At 39.6% G+C, this 16916-nt stretch overlaps 3 protein-coding genes across 5 annotated transcripts in view; 1 reads left to right on the forward strand and 2 right to left on the reverse strand.

Moving 5' to 3' along the window:
* LOC109471012 (DNA repair protein RAD51 homolog 2-like) overlaps nt 1-1768 on the reverse strand; it is a 54757-nt gene extending 52989 nt beyond the window's left edge. Inside the window, exons 1-2 of the mRNA XM_019770160.1 lie at nt 1617-1768; nt 255-368 (exon numbers count right to left, since the gene is read on the reverse strand). Coding sequence (XP_019625719.1) covers nt 255-368; nt 1617-1703 — 201 coding nt within the window. The 5' untranslated portion in view covers nt 1704-1768. The remainder of the gene's footprint in view (nt 1-254; nt 369-1616) is intronic.
* Nucleotides 1-5702, forward strand: part of LOC109471014 (3-hydroxyanthranilate 3,4-dioxygenase-like) — a 6240-nt gene extending 538 nt beyond the window's left edge. For 2 of the 3 annotated variants that reach the window (XM_019770168.1, XM_019770169.1), the window contains exons 3-10: nt 2701-2784; nt 2909-3015; nt 3238-3327; nt 3580-3623; nt 3842-3990; nt 4126-4194; nt 4310-4392; nt 5090-5702. In XM_019770168.1, the coding sequence (XP_019625727.1) occupies nt 2701-2784; nt 2909-3015; nt 3238-3327; nt 3580-3623; nt 3842-3990; nt 4126-4194; nt 4310-4392; nt 5090-5159 (696 nt within the window). In that variant the 3' untranslated portion in view covers nt 5160-5702. Of the gene's footprint in view, nt 1-2060; nt 2236-2387; nt 2467-2700; nt 2785-2908; nt 3016-3237; nt 3328-3579; nt 3624-3841; nt 3991-4125; nt 4195-4309; nt 4393-5089 lie in introns of those variants that run through there. The other variant, XM_019770167.1, reaches the window with a different exon arrangement.
* A 225-nt stretch (nt 5703-5927) lies between these two features.
* On the reverse strand, nt 5928-16795 carry LOC109471017 (transmembrane protein 229B-like). The gene is made up of 3 exons (XM_019770172.1): nt 16660-16795; nt 14052-14415; nt 5928-9647 (listed from the first exon to the last, which is right to left on the reverse strand). The coding sequence occupies exon 3, from the start codon at nt 9613-9615 to the stop codon at nt 9112-9114; it is 504 nt and encodes a 167-aa protein (XP_019625731.1). The 5' UTR covers nt 9616-9647; nt 14052-14415; nt 16660-16795; the 3' UTR covers nt 5928-9111.
* Between the last annotated feature and the right edge of the window lie 121 nt (nt 16796-16916).

The raw sequence follows: 16916 nt of genomic DNA on the forward strand, positions 1-16916 counted from the left end.
AATCTCACCCTGTTCTCATCTATGTTTGAATCCCTTCACTTCAAATAGCTCCTGTGTCTTGTTTGGTGGTCATCTTTGGTAAATACTGTTTAGTATAATAGTAAAAAAAATGTCCCGCCCTTTAGCTGTGATAGGCAATAAATTCAGGGCCTCTATAGATTATGACCCTTCAGATTAAATTGGTGTTGCCTAATATTTGATAACACATTTGACTAAGCAGTGTCTATAAGCAATGAGCATATACAAAGGCATACTGTTGTGGGTGTGGGTGCACATGCTCTGCTTGTAGCCGTCACAATTTTCTGCACATCTGAGTGGCTCAGGTTGGTAAGGTGCTGCAGTTCAAGATGGACCTTCACAAGAATATCCTGCCAAGGACAAGGGTATGTTTGTGGTTTGTGCATGCACCAGTAGTAGAAATGTTGGTCGTAACAAACAAACAAACAAACAAGGCATGGTATAGATGATACTATGATAATTTTTGCCTAGTTGAACTTCAGAAGTTCTAACGTTAGCGGGCCGGGGGGTGCCCTAATTCCGACCTATGTTCCATGCAAACGCATAGACCTTTGGTAATAGTTTATCTGACCAAAAACCCGCGCAACATGAGATATAATATTGACAGATAAAGATCACAACGATTAAAGCTGCACAGCTGTGTATTTCACTTGAGTGTAGCGCCTTGCACCCAAGCGTAATGGTTCGCGAAACTTACGGCAGGTTTTTGGTCATTTTGCCGGTGGAACGTTCTATCGCAACAGGGGTGCCCTAATTCCGACCCAGTGTTTAACACGGTCGATCTGAGAAGAGAGTTTAGAAATTATAATACACAAATTAAGACTAAAACAATCTACAACTGTTTTCTGTCCCAAACAAGTCTTCTTTTTACGATTACGCGACTTGCTCCAAAGCGACTGTTTGAAAAGCAAAACCTGCATTTTTGACACGCTCGTCAACCCCCGAACAAGCGTCGAATTCACACAGATTTTTCACTCATCTGTTGTCGGAGTGTACGAACTAAAACAGACTTTGTGAGGTTACCGACATCAACACAATAACATTATCCATTCTTGTGGTTATTTTTAATCACGTGCTCCCATGCATAACGCCGCAACAAGGATTTTTCAAACTAGTTCGGTATTAGGGATTGGTCAGAATTAGGGCACCCCCAGTTACTTATGCTTGTTACTTATTGACCTAAAAAAATCTGTGACATCCATTTAACAAATGTAACGTTAAAGGTTGGTTAGTTAAATTTGGAATGATCAAACTAGAAAAAGTAATTTCCTTAGGAAAAAATCTAAAATAATCTTTCTTGTTGTGTGCCTATTCTGTTATTTAAATTTTCTATACACATTTCCACCAACCCACTGTCATGATAATCTTGATAATAGGAAATTCAAATTCATGAATTCTATTGAACAAATCTTCACGAAAAAATTCATGATATTTGGAGCTTTACCGTAGATCAGGAATTATCTAACTAACTTATCTACATGGAGGAAAGAGAATCTATCATGGTCGGGAAGACCAGTGATCTCGAAATTGACATAATTTTTCATTCGCTTGCGATCCGGCTTCAAGAACAACTACTGACGCATGACAGATGAAGTTACCTGACAAGAAGACAACTTTTTATGCCTTTCAAGACGGTCTACCAGCTCAGGCTCAAGCCCAAGCCGTCTCAGCTTCCTCAGGGACATGGTAGATATCGTTTCAGGTGGCCATCTGATTTGTTGAGCAGTAAAACTAAGACGAAGAACTACGTTATCATGAGCAGTTTTCGTGGGAATTCCAAGACCACAGCGGGACGTCTTCTCTTCAAAATCATCTTGCCGCCACTTATCCCGATGGCTGATGGGTAAGTTTGGCATGAACCATTTCTTTATAGGGAAAATGTTGACTACGTTTTGCTGTGAATTATAAAATATTCCAGTATTTTGACAGATTTTTTAGCATAGAAATATTACTTATTTACTTCAATACGTTTGTTTCATAGAAACATCTGTCGTTGATCAAACTTACACTTTCTTTTGTCAACTAGTTTAGGAAGTTTCACCTATACTGAATTGAACACTTCTGCCCAATCTCCAACATGTCCGCCAAAAGTACGGAGACAAACAAGATCGTACCTGCAGAAAACAGGGATTACGGTCAAGTTCAGCCCGTTAATGTGGAGACATGGCTCGAGGAGAACGAAAAGTTCTTCCTGCCTCCAGTCTGCAACAAGCTGATGTGAGTCTTGCTCCACCTTCCGCGCTAAAGCTAGTTAGGCAAGTTGTACCAAGATGACCTCGAGTCTGTCCTTAACGTTAGGGGTTGTAAACAAGTGCTGTGTTGTATTTGCACAAGTTTAAAGTTCAGATTAATTTTTTGTTCTTATGCAGGCATAACTGGCAATTGAAGGTCATGTTTGTCGGAGGACCAAATCAGCGCAAGGACTATCACATAGAGGAGGGAGAGGAGGTATGAATATTATGAGAGATGTGGAGAGAAAATATGATTTTTTTTTGTCACCACAGAAAGTTCAACTAAGACTCACTATGACGTACTAGACAAAACCTGTCACGGGGGATATCATCTAAGGGAGTGGATGCCTTGCCTAACCTTAAGGTGCCTGTTTGAAGTGTTTCGACTTACTTGTTAGATGAAATTTGAAAGTATTGACAGTCTATTGATAGACTGTTGTGTTGTTTGCAGCTGTTCTACATGGTGAAGGGGGACATGTGCCTGAAGATTGTGGAGCAGGGGAAACACAAGGATGTGGTAATCAAGGAGGGTGAGGTAAGATTATCAACATCAAAGAACTGGTATTTATACCTGAGCCACATGTATAGAGTATGTAGTAATTCCTTCCATACAAAGAAGTGTATGATGAAATTTTGGCATATTTTTCCATTTTTTCCAGGTGTTCCTGCTGCCAGCTCGAATCCAACACTCCCCCCAGCGTCAGGAGAACACCATTGGGCTGGTGCTGGAGAGGGAGAGGGGAGCCGGGGAGACGGACGGGTTGAGGTGATCCTTTAGACATGGAAGAATGTATCTTGTTTCTCTAGTGTCAGTATTATGTTATATAGTACTATATCTTTGTATTGCCACTTGTGCCACTTGTTCGCAGTGTGGCATAACAGGTCAAGTATTCAATATTATAAGGAGACAAACTTTCTTTTGAGATTGCCCTGCTGAGCAAGATGTAAGTAACCAGATTAACATATATATATATATTATCCTTGTCAGGTATTTTGTAGATGGGACCACAGAGAGGCTTTACGAGAAATGGTTCCACTGTACTGACCTTGGTGCTGAACTCAAACCTATCATTGAAGGGTAAGGAGAATTATATGTTCATATACTACAGTATGTCAATCAAGGAAATCATATGAACCAAAGGTGATGGAATAGCTTGTTTTTAATGAGAAATAGCTTAGAATACCATAGTACAAGGCAGAAATTCAGCTCTAAAGCTTTAAAAATATGGACTTTTCCTTTGATGTTTTTCATCTGTGTTTAAAGATACAAAACCATTGTAGGCTGTTTGGCAACTTAACATTTACATGTTACTGTTTATTTTATCTGTAGATACTTCAATTCCACACAGTACAAGACAGGAAAGCCAATTCCAGGTATATCTTGTACATTTCACATAAGGCTCATGTTTATTGTTAATTTAGCAAGGCCTTTTAATGGGGATGTTACTGTGTTAAACATTCTCTCTTGGCCACATCCTAACTCTAACATGTAATATTAGTCTTGAAATACAAATTAATTGCAGTAAAAGCCTCTTTCTGGATTAATTACCAATACCTTTACAGTTACAAACACTTACAATTGTTGTGTCCAGAGGAGCTTCAAGCAATCCTGCCATTTGAGCTGGACATGAAGACAGTGGTGATGAAGCCATTTCCCCTGAAGGACTGGATACAGGAGCATAGGAGGGACATGGATGAAGATGGAGGGGTCTCCATGTTTGGGGAGAAGTTCCAGTTTGAGGTTTGAATTCCACTATGGGACAGCTACTGACAAGATTCTGTAGGTTCACTGTTAGTGTTACTGTAACAGTAAAGTTTGCAGGAATCATTACAAATTGGACTGATCAAGCCATTTTCATCCTTACCTCTCTTGTAGACCAGAATGTTTGGAAGTGGGAAGGCAGAGGGCAGCAATGCTACAGCAGAGACATGGCTGTGGCAACTGGTAAGCGGTCTTAATTGACTTACAGAATAGTCTATTACCAATTGTTCATTGTAGATGCTTGATGGTATAAGTCATTCTTTTATAACATGTTTGTCACCTTGTCATTTTTCCCCAGGAGGGTGAGGCCAAGGTGACAGTTGGGGACCAAGTCCATAACCTGGCGGCACACAACAGTCTGCTCATCGCTCCTGGACAGCTGTGAGTATGCTCTGATGATACCATATCCATATAACCTTCTCCCCACTGCCTAACCCCGTAACCAGAACAGCTTTCATACCAAAAACTACCTTGATTATGAGCGTTGAAGAATCAGACTTTCAATAGATGGTACCAAAGAGAACCGGTCAGGCAAGCGGGTCCAGGTCAGAAATATGGATTGATGTCCATATGTAGACAGAGTAATGAGTATGGATAAAATTGCAGGGTTATAAAAAGCTGGACAGGTAATGCCAGGGTATCATTTGCAGCTGTGGTGTGAACCCATCTGCCATGGTCCCACTGACTGGCTTCTAATGGTGATTGAGGTGAAAACTATATCCATTTCTCCTGACCCATATCATCAGGAGGAATGCGATGGTATTGATGAAGTGGGAATGTCAAGAATCATTGTATTCATCACCAGTCACCCACCAGTACAATTCTGTACACACCTTCTGTTAAAGTATTGATTTGCTGTTGGAGTTTCTGTGAGATGAGGAGAATACATGACTTGAGTTGGCCCTGGTATCAATGTTTTCAGCTGTCAATATTAGGCTCTCAACTTTGATATGATTATTTTGATCGCTCAGTTACATGTATTTGCATAGCTTTCTTTGCATACACACTTTATCTTGTGTGTAAAAACATCATCTCTGTTTCCGGTTGTAATGCCTGTGTTGTACTTTTGTGTTTCAAGGTACAGGTATGAGGGTACAGAGGGAGCAGTGTGCATGGCTAACCTACAGGATCCTAATAGGAAGAGTTGAGATGTGTTGATCTGCACACACACAACACCATTATAAGTATATCTATATGTTGTACAGAACCAATCATTGAAGCTTGATTTAGACGCACTTCCTGCAAGTTAACAGTTTAGCAAGCAAATCATTTAACCATTTCTGTGGAGCTAATAAGAAACCATTAGGAACATTTGTGGCAAAATATATAAGAGCTATGACATATGTAGTAAACTTTGATTGAGTCAGAAGATTTAACAATCTTCAAACATAATTGTAGTATGCTACAAAAGAAAAACAAAGGTCTGGTGAATTATGGATTTTTCAGAGTTTTTGTGTACACTTCAGACTGATTCTTTGAACTGTGTAAACTTAAGTAAACTGTAGTATTATCTTATGAAGGCCAATTATATATACCGGTAGTAAACTATGTGAAACATTGGCAGGTTTTAGTTTAAATTCCCAACAAGACATTGTTGCTTAAAGAAATAAGAACTTGCAAAGCGATTTTAAGCTGTGGGAGTGATGAAAAGTTGCTTTTATTCCATATATAATACACCTATCGTGTTGCTTCCTCGCTTATGTTGTCAGTTATTTTCTTTTACTCAAACCATCATGGACATGGTTGACCAGAATCTCCTATCTGAATGTGTTACTTCAAGTAGTCACATGTCTTTGTAATATGTACTGACTATGACAAGCACTATACACATGGAAGGTCTCCCCTACACACCTGCACCAAATCTGGGGTAAAAGTCTTCTATCTGACTTAAATTCAGACACCACACAGGAGTCCAGGAGCTGCTCCACTGCAGGAAACCTTTATTGCCTTCTCCAAATGTTGTACAGTTGAGTCCAGCTCTGCATGTTGTTGTTTTTTTAAACACTTAAAGGTAGATACCATAAATACTTCAACTCTCCAGGGTATCCTCAGACATAATGTCTACTTTGCCATTGCTAAATTATGCATAACAAGCAGCTTATACACTGCAACTATTTATAGTATGAACATCACAGGTGATTGTGGCAAATTCTATTGCAGGTATAATCCAGTGTTACAGTAGATACAGACATTGATAGCACAACCCACAAGCTTACACAAGACACATACACAACATTAACATGAATGCACTGCTTAATTGTTATCAGTTAACTGTTAAGTCAACACAAAATTACTAAGAGGCAGCTTTCATAGGATGCAGACTTATGTCTGTGTGAGTCTTACTAAGCTCTTCTTTAATGTGTCGGTCAGCTGTACCTGTATGAGCCATATTGCAACAAAATCTTCAAAGGTCATCAAATTCCTCCTGACCCCAAAACACTACATTACTAAAACAGCCTATAATACAAGATGATTAATGTACTTGTACAACATTGAGGGCAAAAAAGTTTCATTTTTAGTTGTAATGCTCTTGAATGTAGGAATTCTAGTTTGTACATTTTTACGACATTTGGAAGTTTTCCAAAACAGCACTCAACAGTGCACAGGGTAACAACTTGTGAATAATACTTGTGCAATATTGGATAGAGAAACCCAATATTGTACTTATAGGCCCTGTATTTCCATGTGCTGCCAAATGCACTAATTTGATACTCATGGAAGACAATCCTCCCAGTAAAATTGGTCCCAAAATCAGTTCCCTGAAAATGTGACTAATTTTGTGTGATGCCTTTGTATTGAATGTAACATTTGATATATAACATAAGTTAAATTCACTATTTCAGGTATTTTACAGACTAAATTCTGTCTTTACATTTCTTTCCACAAAACCATATACATGTAATCGTGTCTACATATTTTTACATCTGAAATTACATCATGGTACAAAGCACATTCTGTTCCCATAGAATATACAAATGAGACAAATAGCATGCTACCAACTACTAAAATTATTGCTATGTGCACATGTAAGTTGTTATAACATCACACAAAGCCATGATGCACTTCATGTGCCTACTCACAAATGATAACTAATTTTGTTATTGATTTAAGCCTGTACTCTGCCAGTATACAGTAAGGTATTGAGGTATGTGGTCGCCAGGACTTGTGCTTGAGTAATTAAAATAGGAGCAATAAAGACAGGTTTGGAACATTGTTGAGTTATTTTGAGGCAGGGTGTCATACTAACCTCTACTTTGGCTTTCTATAAAGTAAAGAACTTGTGTCCATTGTTTTTTGAATTGTTAAATATTACCACAAGAAAGTCTTGTCTTACCTTGGAATTCAGGTAGTCAGCATACCAAAAGTATCCTGGGTAGACTAACCCATTTTCAATTCTAGAATGGATCAGGTTGTCAGATAGTAAATCTGGTTATCTCGTGGGTAAGGTCTGAAGGGGGTTAGGCACTCTCATAGGATCAAGATACCACTGCAGTGCATAAAATATTTTTCAGGACAAAACAGATGGCAATGAGGTTTCAAGTGATTTTCAAATCATAGTTACATTCCTGTTTAAGAACTTAAATTTGCCTTAGAAGCAGCAGTTTAGTCCATTTGCTAGAGAATCTAAGAGAAGACTACCATTTCTGCTGACTGGCAGGAAAGAGGGATACATCTGTTTTCATAAATGTATAACTTCACAGATTACAGTAAATAGTACTATGTTCCTACAGTGGTTTTTGACGCCCATCAACTCTGAACTCAACATTCTAATATCTACTAACAGGAGCTAATAATAGGTATGTTCATACTACAAGCACTACATCAGATGGATGCTAGACAAAAAATCTGGCCAGATTTCAGAGCTAAAACACTTGAGAAGAATACAGTATTTCCTGGCATAAAACAATTGCATTGAAAAGGCATTGCTTCAGAAAACATATACTGGTAACTCATACTTTTTCCATTTAGATTCATACAATGAAACAGTTAAGTCTCTTTCTCATGTCCCTGTGGTCCCATAGTTAATATATTTCCATCCCTGAAGGATTACTTCATCTCTCTTCATCTCTCTTCTTAAATAGACCATCATGTGATATATAACATTTGGAACAGGGCTTGGTTTACATCTTATAAATATCTTGTTTAAATATATATCTATGTACAATATTCCATGCACGTCCAAGGTTGTAGTCATAAATATCTACTACTTTGCACAAATGTGTTCATCTCTGTTTCATCAACAACATGGGTATAGTTTCCAATATGGAAACATTATATATGTCTGACTGGGGCCGGCAGGGGTGTTTAGAGACACTTGTTAAAATCACATCTTTGAATAACATTTATAACATTTTCATCCCAAAACCCAACAGAAAAATTACATGTCTGTCTTGCAAGAAATCCTCCAATAGACTTACAGCTGATGAAATACTTACCAGTGGTGTCAGTTGCACATGGACTACCAAGCATTTGTTTTTCTCTCCTCTAAGGTCATCTATATGTATCCTGTCCTTCACCTCAATGATGGTTGAGACACTATTTATGCTTGACGTCAACAGAGATTCCCTTACATGACACGACATACCAGTACATGTTGTCAACAAGACCATAGACAGGGCCTATCTGTCTTCAGCTTATTATTTTGGTATATATAATATCCTGATTGAGATGTGTTTCTGATGTCTGATTGCATCTTTGCATTTAAGTAAATGTTAGAAAACACAATTTTCACCTGTAACTCCCCTGTAGCTCAGGAAGCCCACCGTAGACCCAATCATCCTGTATCCAAAGCTCCAGATATGGATCCATTTCCACCATTACTAATAATTTCTGGTAAATTTGAGACATGGGAAAAATCCATGTGTTTTAAGGGGCTTGCTTTGTTAGGGTAGTGTTGATGGGGAGCTGTGAATTCTTGAATATTTCTGAGTTCTTAGAATCCATTTTTTTTAATTAACAAGAGAGACAGGTGTTTGGAGTCCCCCCAACAATGGAGATATCTGTCCTGAGAGTGGATACATAAAGTCTCTTTCCAATATGATATACCTTCTCTGTGGAAAGATAAGAATGTATCACATACAGGGAACAGATGGATCAGAGTTACTGTTCCTTGTTCTTGATGTCTCCATTGCCCATGCGTGGTGGCTCCTGGTAACGCAGCTTCAGGGTGTTTCCAATCACAAAGCGCTCCACGATGAACAGCCCAACCAACCAGCAGGGAGCATACTCCAGGGTGATCAGCCCAAACAGGTCATAGTCAAAGGGGGTATAGTCCCAGGGGCAGGCGTTAAACTGGCGCAGGATGTAGCCGGTGCAGAACTCCCACAGGTATGTCCAGATCAGGTACAGCAGGAGGCGTAAGGGAAGAACCACGCGATCCTTCAGGGCCAGGTACATGTGCTCGATGACAAAAATGGACATCCCGTAGATGAGCAGTGACCACACGCTGGTGACCCCCGGGAACTTCCAGTTAAGGTTCACGACGAACTCCCACGCTGCCGTGAACATGACCTCACAGACGTAGCCGTGGACGGCATAGAGGTAGAAGCGGGAGTACCACTCCAGGCGGGTGGTGTACTCCTGGCCGTAGGGCATGGCAACCATGATGCTGGTCCTGGGGAAAACTGCGGGGAAAACTGCAGAACAAAAAGCCATATGTTATATAGTGGAAAGCTAATTACCTTGGGAACAATAACATGTCAACTCCACCCAATACAATGACATGTGTTGGTAATCTCTAAGCAGATGTTTGGCTTTATCAGCACTTAAAAAATGTACAATCATACGTGTACTATGCAAAAAGACATTAAGCACAACATGGCAAGAGCCAAACATGGATTGGTTTGGAGATTTCAGACTATAGTATGTGACCTTGAACGTTCTATCTTAGGTCCAGTGTTGACTTCCCCTCACACAGTGATATATGTCCATCCCACTGTGGACACCATTAGGAATTTTGTCTCTACTTCAGCTGATAAGTTGCTAAAGTATCCATGTACATGTAACACTACTAACAGGTCTGATTGCCTTGATTCTCACTGTCGGCATTAAAACGTGATTCTATTCATAGTTTTAATCTCCCTGCATCGTCCTCACGACTTATTCCTCTTATCAGGGTTTATCACATGGCGGTCTCCAGCAGGCCTTCTGTCTTATCGCACTAATGGCCCCATCATCCCCACCAGAGGGCCTTAAACACTGATGTAACATGTCTGCTTCAACCTCCCTTGGATATAAGCTGTTAATCTGTAAGATCCCAAGCAACATCCCTGTGTCTACAGAACAGTGCCAAAATCAATGACAAAATCTATTTCTGCATCCATCATGTCTCCTGATAGACAGCTTTGTTTGTTTTGTTTTTACATTAGGAAAAAAAATAATGTATACAATCAGTAACATCTGATGAATTTAATAAACCACAAGCCTGGTCCTGAGAAATCCTCAAGTTTGTTCTACCAACAACAACAAAAGATATCCAAACCAGTGGCCTTATATTACTGTACATGCATGTGGAAACTAAGTAAAAAGAGAATATGGAACTGACAACTTTGATAATGGTCCAGAACTAAGACAGCTTTGGAAATATTACATGTGCCAAGATAAACATCAGCAAATATTCCATGCAGAATCGGGTAAATGCCTCACAAAGCACAGAAACAGCAAAGCACTGACACTGGAAAAAGATGTTAGCTGGGTGATTCCAAATTCCATTATTATGTTATGTAGGCTGTATGTATAGTAAAATTATGCTGGAATAGGAAGCATGAAGGTATTCTATTGGAATCCTAAAACAGACTGCATTTAATGTTGATTGAAGGGCAACACAGGAGACCAACAGCCGGTTAGACTGGCCGGTGGCGCCAGAGGATAGAGATGGAGACAGTCTACTTACCAGAAAGAGCTACATGGGGAGATGGTACAGGTAACCCCAAATGAAATAGTAACAACATACTTAAACACTTTGCTACATAGACAGTACCTACATGTATTGCTGTACACTCCTTCTGGTCTGGAAATATTGAAAGCTACATTTACATCATAATGACTTACTAATTGAGTTCTTTCTTTAGAGGCACAAGGTGGAAATAGAATTGTGTTGGCTAATGATCCTGCTGGTTTTGTGGTACATGTACATATTTTTTCCAAACAAGTTGAAACACATCATGTCAGGTCAGCATACAGCTATCCAATGGAATGGCATTTCAGGACCAAGGACAACACCATTAAGCACAACTAACCATCGGGTCTTGGCAATCATAGGGGTAATAGAACACTAAAAATTAGTCTTTCCCTGTACCCTAGAACATAACACAGCACTGCCAGTATAGTCAGTAAAAGTAGGGGACCATTCTTAAATAAATATTCATCATTCTATCTGATGTGCTGATGATGATGATTAGTCTGCAACCTTGAATGAGATTGTATCTACAACATGTACAGACAGCGATATTTTACAGTTCCTACAATAAAAGTCATGTCTGCTCAGCCATATACAAGCCTGTCTGTACATGTGTTTCTCCTAGATATTGACTGACTTTCTGTACATAAAGACATAAATGTTGCCAAGACACTTCCCACCATCACGATATAATACTGGTACGTAAACGTAAACTCAAATCATCCATTTTCTCTTGCAAGTACCTCCCTTTCTTTCTGCATTAAGGGTTCCCTCCATGATATACAACATCATGTCATGCAACAGAACAAATCAGCTTTCAATTATAGTGATGGAAAGCAGGAGTATGATGTTTCCACTAATGGAATCTCTACAGTGGGGATTTTAGATCTAGAGGAACCAGGGTACTCCATACCGGCACCCTGTTATCAATCTTTACCTTCATCAAATGACAAATGGTCATGTTAGCAAATAGCTGTTGTAAAGAACATGGGAGGATGACACATCATGTTGGTTCTTTGTCATGGATTCCTTCACAATGCAAATACATTAATTTTGCATTCTGGTTTGGGTTGTCAGGAGGATATATGTTTGGGGTCCATCATACTCTATGTATTCATAGTATTTCCAATGGCATGCCGCATGATAAAATACTAGCCTGAAGTCAACCTGTTCCCACGCACTACAGGCTGAAAATGGCGACAGCACAGTTGGATGGCTGTGCCCACAAAGGAAAATCAGCTTTCAAGCACTGCCTGATGGTATAGCTTATAACTGCTAGTAAAATGGCAAACCATGAAAACATCATAATTCTCTGACATACCTGCAGAGCAGCCAGCAGCCCACTGAGAACTGCCTGCCGGTGCACAGAACAGAACAGAGCTGATATGGCTGGAAATCCTCTTCCACTAGATGATTGGATTGTGGGAAGGGAACAGACCTAATAATCCTTCAAACACGCTCCTGATGGAACCTATTTCTGGGCCCTGCCTGGGAAATTGCATCACACAGGGATTGGGGCTTGTCTGCAGAGCTCACAGTTCTCCCAGCCTGGCCGACTCTCAGCCACTTCTGGGGATTTTCCACCAGCAAGTAGAACCATCACTTACGTACAACACCTTTCAGCAAACCTCTCCAAGCCAAAAATAGGATACCCTTCAGTGAAAATAGATCTATCTCCTAATTCTGTCTCATGTAATTGATCTTTTCAAGGACCAGTAATCAATATTTGTTGATATTGTTAAAAAATGTTTTTTCATTTTCATACTTATTCTTCCTAGATTCAAACTGACCACTTGGCACTTGGACACATATAGACTCAATGATAGAGTCTCCATTCTACCCAAGACAGGACAGAGGAAGATACAGTTGCAACACCATCCATGTAACTGTCACATAAATATGTCACACTATGATGATAATAATAATAATACATGTATTGTTTTCCATCAGAACACAAAGGTCAGTCTCCTTCATAACATAACCACAATAATTATTTTATATGATATCCACATGTGGTATGGCATATACATGTAGCAGCTGGTAAAAATTAAAGCAATATCACAGCCTCTAATACAACATGTCAAATATGATGATGGATGAAGTGAACTACCATTTTGTCACCCCCAAATTGCAACAAGGATTATCAATACTCGAAAAATACCAGATTTGTAAATCTATCCCCTAGTGTGCCCAAAACCTCTGCAAAACTGGTAGATACCAGTTACTGATCAGCCTTTGACATAGCGAGGGCTAATATCAGACTCTATCAGTCTATGTCCAGTTTAGTGGAGAAAAATATTATTTCTGTTTTCTAACGTGTTCTTCATCAGATCTGAGCATAAGACAAATAGAAAACAGAAATTATCTTTTTACCACTAAACTTAAGCTCCATCAAATATGTGGTGAAGTATACTGCAGAATTTGATTCAAGATTTATAACTTGATTTCTGAGTATTGCTTCACAGCTTATTTTGCACCAACTGAGAACAGAGTGCCACATACAAATTAATCAATGTCTTTCTCCTGGGAAATGAAAATGACCCCTGGACTATCATCATCAGACCACACAACTCATTAATCTGCCATTACATTTATCACCGAGGAGGTATGGTCCTTGGTGACAGCTGTGCTACAGGCAAAGTTATCTCATTTGAATCAACATGCCATAGTGTACATGACAAAGGGTATCTTTCTCCAATTGGATGCACATGTATGTGTACATCCACTAACATTGCATTTATAGGATTGTGTATAACATACTAATACTGTACATTGAAAACTAGCATGATGCTATTTTTCAGCCTGGCAATTTTTGTGACTGCAAACTATCTAGGATTCTACCAAAACTATTGGTACAACAAGTAGTATGTCAATGGTAACTTCCTCGAAGACCAACAAACACATAGCAATAAATTAGTATTCCCAGCCAAAATATATGAGCAATGAAATACTGGTAGTACAAAAACAGCACACATCAACCTAGCATTAAAAATTAAAGTTATCTTGATTGTATTGTGGTATAAGTATTCAAGATATTTAAGCATACTGCAAACACCACATGTCTATGCTTCAAATGTTAGGTACCGTATACAATGTGTGCTAATACTAGTATTAATAAGTAATGATCAGCTTTCATACTCACCAAAAGTGCCTATACGAAGCAGTAGACACAGGAGTCAGATGCTCTCTAAAGTACCCAATGCAGCTGCTGCAGCAGGTAGCAGGTGTTCAACGGCTGCTTTATGTGCAGATCTGTGACTATCCTCAGTGTGTCACTTGTGCTATGACTGCTATATCGTCCAGCCAAACATCCACCTAGTGTTCAGGTAGTTTCACAGGTCCCTCCTGTAGATATCAGGTACAGCTGGAATGGGCAGATGTCAGATGGTCTCACAGCAGCAGGTAGCAGACAGTCCTACAAACGACAGGTGGTCTCAGAGCAGGTGTCAGTGTTCTGAGAGATGGCTTATTCCGGTGCTTGTTGCCAGTGCTACAGCTCTGCTAAGCTGCAGAGAAATTAAACAGCAAAAATTCAAGCATCCAACCAACCAACAACAGCAATATTTTAGAAATTATTCAGAAAATCCTACATGACAGTCTCAGCCAGATACTACCAAAGTACCCCTTGGTGTCAAACACATATATTCATAATCCAGTTCCTCCATACAGATTCTATTGAATATATACAACCAGTTTCTCTAGATATAACCAGTCTTTACACTGATTTTAGACCTACTACACATGCACGCACAGAAAGTCTCATGCAGAGACTCAAAAGGTATAAAGGAGGAAAAATATCCCAGACAGGCCGATGGCTGTTTTAATACCACAAAAGAGACCTACCTGAAAGGAATTACAGAATCTATGGAAACTTAGCTTGGGGATATAAATACATATGAAGAGAATCACGACACTATACTGCTGCTGGCATTTCAGAGCCATATTTGGGAAATGTACCTCCTTATATAAATGGCAGAGTGTCTGGAATCAGACATCTTTACATTGTGAATTATTGTTCCTCTTTTTAAAAGATCTTTCCAAAGATTTTGGGTATAAAGTTATTCTCTTCTAGTTCCTGGCCTTTCCTGTCATGAGTGTCTTGGTATCAGCCTGACAATGTCTCTACCTTGTGATCTCTTACCATTTAGGTGTGAAAAGAAAAATCTCTGAGGACTACAGGATATAATCCATCAGGCTGTCAAATAGAGGTCAGCTCCAATTGAAGAAACAACAAGGTGGAAAATGCTGATTACTAGCTTACAAGTACAAGATCAGCAGGGTAAACTGCTTCCAGTTGCCTGTGAAAGGATTGCAGCTCTTATTTGCTAATTCTCATCCCTTTGTAGCCAACTCAATAGGAATTTGGTAAAACTTTTATCAATGTACCATAAAAACATTTTAGAGGATTTTATAGTAGACTTGAAGGGTGGTGGCATTATTTATTTCAGTGAGCAATGTGAGTTATGCTGCAGAGGGACAGTTTTGCTACCAAGGGAATTTTGCCAGGGTTGGGAGCGAAACCGTTAACCGTTTCTCCCCGGCAAAACTCCCTCAGCGGCAAAACCGTCCCTCTGCAGCATAACTCGCATCGCTCACAAAAAAAATAATAATAATAACGCCGCCGCCAGCCACCCTACAAGTCTGCGAAGGAAGCTAAGTAATTTTATAGGGCCCAAAATAGATATCCTTGGACCACCTCCATAGTCTGATTATACATTCTTTTTAACACCCTAGCAGTGGCTGCATGAAAGCACCTGGTGCAGGTGACATATGTACCGACTACATTCCAATATGAACTGTGTTTCCACAATGATGATCTAAAACAATGTTTGTTGGCCTAAAGGTCACACATGTCATCATCATTCATAAATAGACAGAAACTGCAGCTACACAATAACTCAAGAGGGCTAGGTAATCTCATCATAGTCATAGGTAATCTAGCTCCAACAAAAACTGGATAATCTTCCTGTAGAAGCCATGAATTAATGATGAACTGCTAATAACTAATTTATCTTAAAGGCCTATTGTTGGATTTTTGCAAATATTGTCCAGAACAAAATTTTTCTGAAGTTTCCATTGGTAACAACTTCGTAGACATATTACGGAATTTTTGACCACATAAAGATCAAAAACAGCACAAAGAATTGTTTAAGGCAATAACCTGTCAGAATACATGGAAACTTAAGTCAATTTTTGGATGTCTGAATATATCCCTATCAAGAAGTTCCAGAGCAGATCATGGGGATTTGGATGAAAAATTTTTTTGGGAACTTTGCTGCAGTTCTGCCAGTATTGCAACACAACATACAGGACGTGGTTTTATGATGCCCCACAACTTGTTACAAACATTGGACACTTGCAGCCTCTCTGTGGTGTATAACGCTAACTATATCCCAAAGATTTTCCCATCATCCCTACAACTAGGAAACAAATTCAGGGGCCAAGCATTTGCCAGCAGTATTGATTTACAGGTCTCCTAGTCTATGGAATCAAAAAGCACGATTATGTATCCTATAATCGCAAAGCTTGGTCATCGGGAGCGAAAAATTGACGACAAGGACGAATAGTGATGAGGAGTTGGGATTCTATAACCTACTAGTATATATAAAGGAAGGTTAACTTGTTACGTAACGCACACAGCACCAGCCGGTCGGCTCCCTCAACCGCCAACCCAACTTTTATGCCACGTCGTATATGTTATCTGCTTGTGTCAGTTTCATTCATCTTGTAATCTGGGCTCCAGTACGTACCTGGGCGATGTAATCTGTGCTTGCAGCTCGGGACGACTGCTGACCCTCAGCAGCGCAACATCCACATCAGCACGCATTGATCAGGGATGGAACACTTGGTCTTACGTCATACCAAAACAGGAAGTGGTAGACAGGTCACCGGATGTGAACCTTGCGACATCAAGTGTCACGCCTCCTACCGACTTTCAAAGGAACTACGGTCCACGAAGTTCGCGGTAGCCAAAATAAAATTGTGCAGAAGTGTCTCCTTGCAACCT

This window comes from Branchiostoma belcheri, unplaced genomic scaffold (genome assembly GCF_001625305.1).
Source record: "Branchiostoma belcheri isolate BF01 breed outbred unplaced genomic scaffold, Haploidv18h27 scaffold24, whole genome shotgun sequence".
Taxonomy (NCBI): Eukaryota; Metazoa; Chordata; class Leptocardii; order Amphioxiformes; family Branchiostomatidae; genus Branchiostoma; species Branchiostoma belcheri.

Bases quoted from the DNA above. Each gene is read 5' to 3' on its own strand.
- LOC109471017 (XM_019770172.1), bottom strand. From the start codon at position 9,615: ATGGTTGCCATGCCCTACGGCCAGGAGTACACCACCCGCCTGGAGTGG.